Raw genomic sequence first — 9266 nt, 5'->3', positions numbered from 1 at the left:
TGCAGCCTGTTGTTAAAGCTGAACTCCGGGCATGATCTTAATTGCGCAGTGACATTAGTCCAGCTTATGTGATGGGCTGCTGTGGAAGCTGTAGTCAATGCATTTGCAGTAGTAGTCACAATGCCCTGGGTTTTGTGGCTGCACCATTGCACACTGTCCACGGGTGGTATCTTGCTTGGCACCACCACCATTCATAGAAAGACTTGTTTTCTCTGGTGGTGGTAGTGACTCCCTGCGGTCAGTATGCAGTGGAGCATCAACTCGGCACATGACCTGGAGGAAAGCAGTGATCATTGTAGTAGTGGCAACTAGTACAATGATTTTATGTGTGTATGTACAGTTGTGTTCAAAATAATAGCCGTCGGACATCACTAACCGGATCAATCACTGTTTTTGGTAGAAATGATATTTCTACATGGCAAATAATTTCCTAGCAGGTGTAGTAGAGTAATAGAAATCCAACAGACCCGACAGTCATGACATGCATGCTGCTGATTCTGTGTCATTGAATCACTCATTGAAAGGGGCGTGTTCACAATAATAGCAGTGTGGAGTTCTATTAGTGAGGTCATTCATTCTTTGATAAACAGGTGGCAATTATTGCCCTTATTTAAGGAAGGAAGGCAGCAAATGTTGTACATGCCGGTTACAGTGCATTTCTCTCTGAAATTCTGAGGGAAATGAGTCGTTCCAGACATTGTTCAGAAGAACAGCGTACCTTGATTAAAAAGTTGATTGGAGGGGAAAACATATAAAGAAGTGCAGAAAATGATCGGCTGCTCAGCTAAAATGATGGCAAATGCTTTAAAATGGCAACCAAAACCTGAAAGACGCGGAAGAAAGCGGAAAACTACCATTGGAATGGATAGAAGAATAGCCAAAATGGCGCGGACTCAGCCAACAATCAGCTCCAGGAAGATGAAAGAAGGTGTGACGTTCCCTGTGAGGACTGTTACAATTAGAAGACGCCGATGTGAAGCCAAGCTATCTGCAAGAAGTCCCCGCAAAGTCCCACTGTTGGAAAAAAGACGTGTGCTGAAGAGGTTACAATCTGCCAAAGAGCACATTGACCGGCCTAAAGAGAAATGGCGCCACATTTTGTGGACTGATGAAAGGATTGTTCTTTTTGGGTCTAGTGGGCGGAGACAGTTTGTCAGACGACCCCCAAACACTGAATTCAAGCCACAGTACACTGTGAAGACCGTGAAGCATGGTGGTGCAAGCATCATGATATGGGGATGTTTCTCATACTACGGTGTTGGGCCTATTTATCGCATACCAGGGATCATGGATCAGTTTGAATACATCAGAATACTTGAAGAGGTCATGCTGCCTTATGCTGAAGAGGAAATGCCCTTGAAATGGGTGTTCTAACAAGACAACGACCCCAAACACACCAGTAAAGGTGCAACATCTTGGTTCCAGACCAACAAGATGGACGTTATGGAGTGGCCAGCCCAATCCCCGGATCTTCATCCAATAGAAAACTTGTGGGGTGACATCAAAAATGCCGTTTCTGAGGCAAAACCAAGAAATAGAGAAGAACTGTGGAATGTGGTCCAATCATCCTGGGCTGGAATACCTGATCACAGGGGCCAGAAGTTGGGTGACTCCATGCAACACAGATGTACAGCAGTTCTCAGAAACAGTGCGACTACAACCAAATATTCATGAAGTCATTCAAAGGAAAGCAAAATCTTCAAACATTTCTCAGTTTATATAGTGAATGTTTGAGTTTGTAAAGAAGAATACAAACACTGCGATTTTTTTGAACCGTCTAATATTCACTTTTCTTCCATTTTTTTTAGAGACAACACAAATTTGATGTATTTTTCTTCATGTTTTGATTTGGAATAGAATAGAATGTGTCGTGTTCCCAATGCATTTGTGTGGATGGAAATAAAAGTATTAGAAGGATTTTCAGCTTTATTCACTTTTTTCAACACACTGCTAATATTTTGAACACAACTGTATATATGTATGTATGTGTGTGTATATGTATATATATATATATAGTGTATATGTATCTATGTACACACCAAGATTTACACAACTTCTATAAGTTTTTTTATATTGTTTTTAGCCCATGCTCCTTCTGCGCATTTTTTAACTCTTTCTGAGTGCACCAAATACCTGCTTCACTGCCAGCAATCCATCTGTCCTTAGCTCAGGCATTGGCTGAGCTGAGAACCCTCCCTCCCCCTCCTGAAGACTCCTGGGATGTATGACATCATTTGCCTAGGCATGGAAATTGGGAAGTAAAAGAATGCGAAAAAATAAAGGTTAAAAGAAGTAAATCTGATATGCTCTCTTGTCTGTTTACTAATGTTGGCAGCATAGGGACTAGAAATGGTCCGTGATGATTGAGAGCGAAGTTCCGCTTTAATGATTTGTGTGTGTGTTGCAGGAATAGTTTATTATGCATTTTTCATTGTGGTTTTTGCATTGGTTTATAACCGCCCTGTACACGGCATTCCATTTGCACATGTTTTTGTTTTCCTTGTCCTTGCAGGAAGTCTCGGCGAGGCCTGCGCCATGAACCCCATCTTCTCCTATAGCTCTGGTGCTTCCAATGGCTGTGACTTTTACACCTCCTTCCCCTCCACGCCGTCTCCTCCTCTGCAAAACGCCCCCTTGTCCGCCCATTCCGACGCCGGCCTCGAGGATTCCGACACCACCCACTTCCTGTTTGGTGACCCCACCCCCCGAAAGAGGAAGGTGGGGCTTTTTCTTTTTAGACCTTTTCCTATGGTTGTTGTTGGCTAGGTGACACTTAGGCTCCTTTCTGCGTTTTTTTTTTTTTTAAACAGAATTCCGGACGTCTCATGTTCCGCTGCCTGTGGAAAAACTGTGGGAAAGTTCTCAGCACATCAACAGCCATCCAGAAGCACATCCGGGCGGTGCACTTGGGGTGAGTGTGAGCGCCTGCTCTCGGCCTGACCTGGCTGTTCTGTACGGTGCATTTGGTACAACACCGTGTTTGTCTCCCGCAGGCGCTGCGGAGAACAGGGCCACAATGATGGCGAGGAGGATTTTTACTACACAGAAATGGATGTGAATGTGGATACACTGACAGACGGACTGTCCAGCTTGACTCCCACGTCGCCCACCACCACCGGCCCCCCACCCTTCCTCTGTCCAGGGTCCCTTGGAGCAGCCAACAGCACAGAGCTGCCCCTAATCTCCCCGCTCAGTCTGTCGGCACCTAGCACGCTGTGCCATGTGCACACTGACCATGCTTACCAGGTGACTTTATATTTGCAATTAGTAGTAAGATTTTTCTACTTTTTATATATCTTTTTTTTTTTTTTTTGGTCTAACTCTGTTATCTCCTGAATTCCAATGGTATTACTTTTTTTTTTTTGTTTTTTTATTCCTTTTCTTTTTTTTTTCCTTTTTTCTTTTTTTACTTTTCTTTTTTTCCTTCTTTCTTTTTCTTTTTCCCTTTCTTTTTCTTTTTCCCTTTCTTTTTCTTTTCCCCTTCTTTTTTTTCCCTCTTTCTTTTTCTTTTTCCCTTCTATCTTTTTTCACTTCTTTCTTTTTTCCCTTCTTTCTTTTTCTTTTTCTCTTCTGTCTTATTCTTCTTTCTTTTTTCGTCTTTTATTTTCTTATTTTTTTGGTCTAGTTTGTCTCTGTCCTTTCCCTTCCACCTATAAGAAAGCTGTCAATCCCTAAAAGCGGAAGTCACCGAATGTTCTTTTATTCTGCATTATGGAAAACTGTACCCAAGTGGGTGATGCCACCATTGTGTGGGATGGAAAGGCTTACCACGGTGCCTCTGAAAGATACAAAGCAATACCTTGTCATTCAGTTTTCCAGTTGGCAAGCCTTTGCCGTGAAGTCAGGGACATGCCACAGTAAGAAAATGTAACTTAAATTAGGGAGGGGGAAAGACCAAGCTTTTCTGATCATTAAACAAATCTTTAAGTCTTTTATCTGAGCAAAATGAAAAAATACCTTTTTTGATCTGCCAGAAATCGGATGAGATCCTAACTTTTTGAAGTGCGCTGCTATGTTCTCCATAGCAAAAGGAAAAAGGAAAATTTTCTAAATTTACAGTCTTTAATATATATATATATATATATATATATATATATAAAAAACAAAAACCCAGTGATGATCAAATACCGCCAGAAGAAAGCTCTATTTGTGTGAAACAAATTATATAGATTGAATATGGGTACAACTCTGCAACAGCAGAGAACAACGGTAAGTGGGCACTGCAGCGACCTAACCGCAAAAAAAAAAGCTTTGGCCATACTTCTTATGGTTTCTGTATCTGAGAGAACTGCAGCCCGTCTAAGGAAAGTTCTTTCGGAGTTGGTCATCTCTTTTATTTAGGGAAGGTTTGCAGCCTGAAGGCAATTCTGGCATTGTTGTGTTTTTGATGTTTGTACCTTTTGTCGGCAGGCTCCTTCTCCCATCAGCGTTTCTGTGACATCCAAGGTGAGCCTATCCTGGCAGCCTCCACCACTGCTCATCAAGGCACCTCCAGTAAGTCCTGTATTATTCCTACTACAAAAACATAGATATGGGTTTTAATGGCAGCTAAAGCATAGCTGCTAGGTGATCAGGGGTTACTGATACTGATTTGTGGACTGCTCTGTGTACTTTCACTGCAGTGGGACAGCCGCTCTGCGCTGGATCACTTACGTGTACGTGATCCAGCATTTCTGGGTAGGGGCCCGCCACCTTTAACAGTGCTGTCATTTGGTTGATGATTGGCCAGTGATTTATGGCCCGGATCTGCCAATTTGGCATAGCAAATCACAGTACAGAGCCCGGTGTTTACTAACAACACAGGGCTCTGTACACAGAGCAGGGATGAGTCTGTGTTGTGTGTTTTTTTTTTTTTTTTTTCTTTTTCCCCCTCAACCACATCTCTTAGGAAAAGCAGCACACATTACACATTGGTAGGTACACAGTTAACCCTTTTATTGCCCCTAGATGTTAACCCCTTCCCAGTCAGTGTCATTTAGTACAGTGACAGTGTATAGCATTGACACTGGTTGCTCTGTTGGTGTCACTGGAGATGTTAGTGTCCATTCCCACCCAGTGTCAGTTTGTCCGCCGCACTACCACAGTCCCACTTCAAGTCACTGATCACTACCATTACTAGTCTTAAAAAAAAAAAAAATACAGTATATTTACCATAGTTTGTAGACGCTAATAACTTTCACACAAACCAATCAATAAAAACTTTTTTTTTTGTAGCATAAAACGGAAGATTTTTTTTTTATTGGCTATGTTTAATAGCAGAAAATAAATATTATTGTGGGGTTTTGTTTCCAAATTTTCAGTCTTTCATTTATATAAAAAACACGCAGTGGTGATCAAATAACACCAAAATAAAGCAGTTTGTGTGGAAAAAAAAAAAATTATATAAATTTCACACAAACGAATCAATAAACACTTTTTTTTTTTTTTTTTTTTTGCCAGACATGTAGCATAAAACATTTTGGCCTTTATGAAGATTTTTTTTTTTTTATTGGCTATGTTTAATAGCAGAAAATAAAAAATATTGTTTGTTTTTTTTCCAAATTTTCAGTCTTCTTTCATTTTATATAAAAAAAAAAAAAAACCCAGTGGTGATCAAATCACACCAAAAGGAAGCTGTTTTGTGTGTGGGGGAAAAAAAAGTTATATAATTTGGGTACAGCGTTGTATGACCGTGCAATTGCCAGTTAAAGTAGCGCAGTGCCAAATATGCCCTGGTCACAAAGAGGGGGTAAAATCTTCTGTAGCGTAAAACGGAGCTCCACCCAAAAGGGGAAGTTCCGCTTTAACCCCTTTACACCGGCCGCACACAAATGTGCGGCCTCCCAGAGTCTGGGCCTGGACGCCGAGCAGCCGCACATTTGTGTTCATGTAAGAAAAAACATATGCGCTGAGAGCGCGCACCCAGCACACATGTCCGGTACTCATGGAAAGGTCCCGGTCTGCTCTTTCGATCGGGACGTTTCCCGATCATGTGACCGCCATGACGACGCATCACGGCGGTCACATGGGGGGGGGGGGTGAATTGACAGGTACCCGCTCCCACTTCCACTGCGATCGCCTAGGCCAGGGGTAGGCAACCTGCGACTGTCCAGCTGTTGCAGAACTACAAGTTCCTTCATGCCTCTGCAAGTCATAGCTGTAACTGTCATTTTTGTTGCAATGCCTCATGGGAAATGTAGTTCCACAACAACTATAGAGCCGCAGGTTGCCTACCCCTGGCCTAGGCGATTGAAAGCATAAGTTGTCCGTCTGTCCCACCTCGTGCCAGGTTCCAGAAGACGACGGGACCATTCAGAAAGCGCATGCGCAGTGGGCACCCGGCTGTGAAGTCACAAGCTGTCACAGCCGGGTGCCCACACTGAAGATGCCGGCGCCAGGAACACAAGGCAGTCGATGAACCGGGCTGCAGTGTGGGGGGGCACAGCGGGATCGAGGGACGGGTGATTGGCTGTTTTTTTAAACGTCAGCAGCTACAGTCTGTGTGTGACTGGAACTCCGCTGTAAGTGGATATTATAAGGTCTTTGTGTTGTTAAAAATATATTGAGGGCAGGGGCGGACTGACCATTTGGAAACTCGGGTGCTGACCGAGGGCCCGGGGTCGGTAGGGGGCCCCATGAGATGCCCCTGGTACCTTTTTCATAGGCTTTTTGGAGTTTGGGCAAGGGCACAAGGGGCCCCATGATCCCCTATTGCCCAGGGGCCCCATGAGTTGTCAGTCCGCCCCTGATTGAGGGTGACATTGCTAACCTCTCCGAAAATGCTATTTGCCTGGCTTCCAAGCTGGACACATGGATTTTATACATTTTTTTGAAATGATTTTCATGATTTAAAAAAAACTTCACGCCTCTCCTGAACCCCTCCTGTAGGTCCACCCAACGCTGAGTATTGGGGACAAGAGGCCGCCGATCCTGACCGCTACTCCCAATCCCAAGCAAATGACCGGGACACGGTGAGCACCGCCCCCCTCTCCATATGTCTCTCTGTGATGTGTGTTGCCGTGTGCCTGAGGGCCCCGCTGGTCAGTGGTGTGGTGTTACCCAATCGTGTTTCAGCTGAATCTGTGAATCTTTTCGCTGTCACGTGTCCGGTCAAGTTGTCGTAGGAATTTGTGTTAGCTTAGCAGAGGCCAGCCTCTGACCCAGGGCGACCCCTTTCTTCCTCTTCTCCAGGAAGCCGCGAGGGGAAGCCAAGAAGTGCCGCAAGGTCTACGGGATGGAGCGCAAGGAGATGTGGTGCACCGCCTGCCGCTGGAAGAAGGCCTGCCAAAGGTTCATAGACTGATGATGCGTACAATCACTTCACCTCAACCGCCCCTAAGGGGCACACCTGAGCTGCCTCAGCTCTGTTCCCAGCAAGAATTTGATTCAGGACACTTGTGATACAGCTGATATTTTTATAAACGGATTGCAATTTTCTTTTTTTTCTTTTTTTTTTTTTTTTTTCTACGGTCTGGATCTGGACACAGGAGACGGTCACGCTCAATAGGAGCCTTCTTCAGGTAGCACCACGCAAATTCCTGAGGTTCCCGCTTGCGGACCGTTTGGTGAGAAAGAAGAGTGTTTTGGTTTTTTTTTTCTTCTTTTTAATCGTGAGACGTGTTGGAGGGGAGGGAGGGGAAATGATGGTGGTGGTGGGCGGGGTGGGGAAGAGGTTAGGATGAGGCGTGTTTTTAAATTTTGTGTTTCTTCCCGTTTTGTAGGGCGGTGTTAAACTCTCGCTGCACTTTGCTTTGCACTTTGGGGATGCTCTGTGGATGGGGTGGGTGGGTTTGATTTGGGGTGGGTGGGGGGGATAAGTATTCAGGAGCAAAGGGTGAATTTTTAAGAATACCTGTTGCTGGCATACAACGGAAGCCATGATGTCACACTTGTGACATCACTAGCCTAGGTGACCACATGACAAGTGTACCTTCTTGGCACAAGGGGGGCTTATTCAGTACAGCAGTGATCTTTTGCAGCCAATCAGCTTTGATCTTTTTTTTTTTTTTTTTCCTGATTTGACTGTAAAACACTCAGACCTGGCTGTGTGGGTATTAGAACACTGCTTTGCTGAACAAGCCTGGAGGGGTTTTATAGATCCAAAACTGGATGCCTCTGGAATTCTAGATTTCAAAGTGTTTTTGATGTGTAAGCCACGAGGTATGTCTCCTGCGGAGGGTGGGACAAGCTGCACATCAAGGAATTGGAGCTTCGGTGACAAGCCAATAGTTTTTTTTATTATTTTGGATGGAGTGATGGGGTGTTAGAACCCCCGTCAGGTTATTATTGATGTCTCTGTCTCCTGTTGTGGACAATCGCCCTCTCTGTTCATCCCAATAACCATTGAGGGAGATTTACTGAAACCGGAGCGCTCAGAATCTGATGCATAGTAACCAATCCTAACTTCAGCTTGTTCAGTAAAGACAAGGCTCACACATAGGTGACTTCACTTGTGTTTCCATGCGCGCCGAATCGCACAACCGTCCAGATTACATCTGTTCCCATGGTGTTGGTGCACATATATGAGAGCCAATCGCAGAGCGTGTTGTGTGCATGTTCAAAAAGGGTTCCGTGCGAGATTGAAGCAGTCCGTCTTTCAATTCGTAGGCTGTTTTGTGTATTGACACGGAACTGAGAGAGAGGAGCCAAAATCACACCTCCGCTGAATTCGCCCCTCTGCTGAAATCGCCTTTCCACTGAAATCGCACCGGCCATCGCATTGACTCTGCAGTTACATTCACACAGAGACGTGTATTTAAAATCACAATGCGAAACGGAGCGATTTCAGCACACACGTGTGTGTACCTTGGCTTAGCATTGGTAATAAAACCTGGAAGCTGATTGGTTACTTTGCACAGCTGCGTGCTCCGGTTTTAGTCAATCATCATGGTTTCCTGTACAGAAAGAAATAGGAAATCCACAATTTTATTGTTGGGGAAAGCTTCCAATGGGAGATACCTGTCTCCGGATATTTCCATTCTCCTTGGAGAGATCTCCTTTTACTTTCTGTTGCATCTCTGGGACAGGAAGTGAAGGCAAAGCTCCCAGATGGGGCCACAGACAGGAAAAATTATAACCTGACAGGGCTTTACATACCCTTTACTTTGGCTTTAAATACACTGTTAAGCAACTGTTCTCAACCATAAGGTTGTCAGGGTTTCTCCAGAAGGTGCTCAGGGGTTCCTCCAGAAGGTGCTCGGGGTTCCTCCAGAAGGTGCTCGGGGTTCCTCCAGAAGGTGCTCGGGGTTCCTCCAGAAGGTGCTCGGGGTTCCTCCAGAAGGTGCTCG

The 9266-nt window shown here is 44.6% G+C and overlaps 1 protein-coding gene across 1 annotated transcript in view; it reads left to right on the top strand.

The window, feature by feature from the left end:
• Positions 1-7712, top strand: part of SLC2A4RG (SLC2A4 regulator) — a 17099-nt gene extending 9387 nt beyond the window's left edge. The window contains exons 3-8 of the mRNA XM_089665400.1: positions 2513-2718; positions 2811-2911; positions 2994-3246; positions 4411-4494; positions 6868-6950; positions 7171-7712. Coding sequence (XP_089521526.1) covers positions 2513-2718; positions 2811-2911; positions 2994-3246; positions 4411-4494; positions 6868-6950; positions 7171-7282 — 839 coding nt within the window. The 3' untranslated portion in view covers positions 7283-7712. The remainder of the gene's footprint in view (positions 1-2512; positions 2719-2810; positions 2912-2993; positions 3247-4410; positions 4495-6867; positions 6951-7170) is intronic.
• Positions 7713-9266: the final 1554 nt, after the last annotated feature.

This window comes from Staurois parvus, unplaced genomic scaffold, assembly GCF_062004578.1.
Source record: "Staurois parvus isolate SC_StPar_1 unplaced genomic scaffold, SC_StPar_1.0 ptg002183l, whole genome shotgun sequence".
In the NCBI taxonomy this organism is placed as follows: Eukaryota; Metazoa; Chordata; class Amphibia; order Anura; family Ranidae; genus Staurois; species Staurois parvus.
Note: the sequence above shows the minus strand (reverse complement) of the source record. Positions and strands in the feature narration are given on the sequence as shown.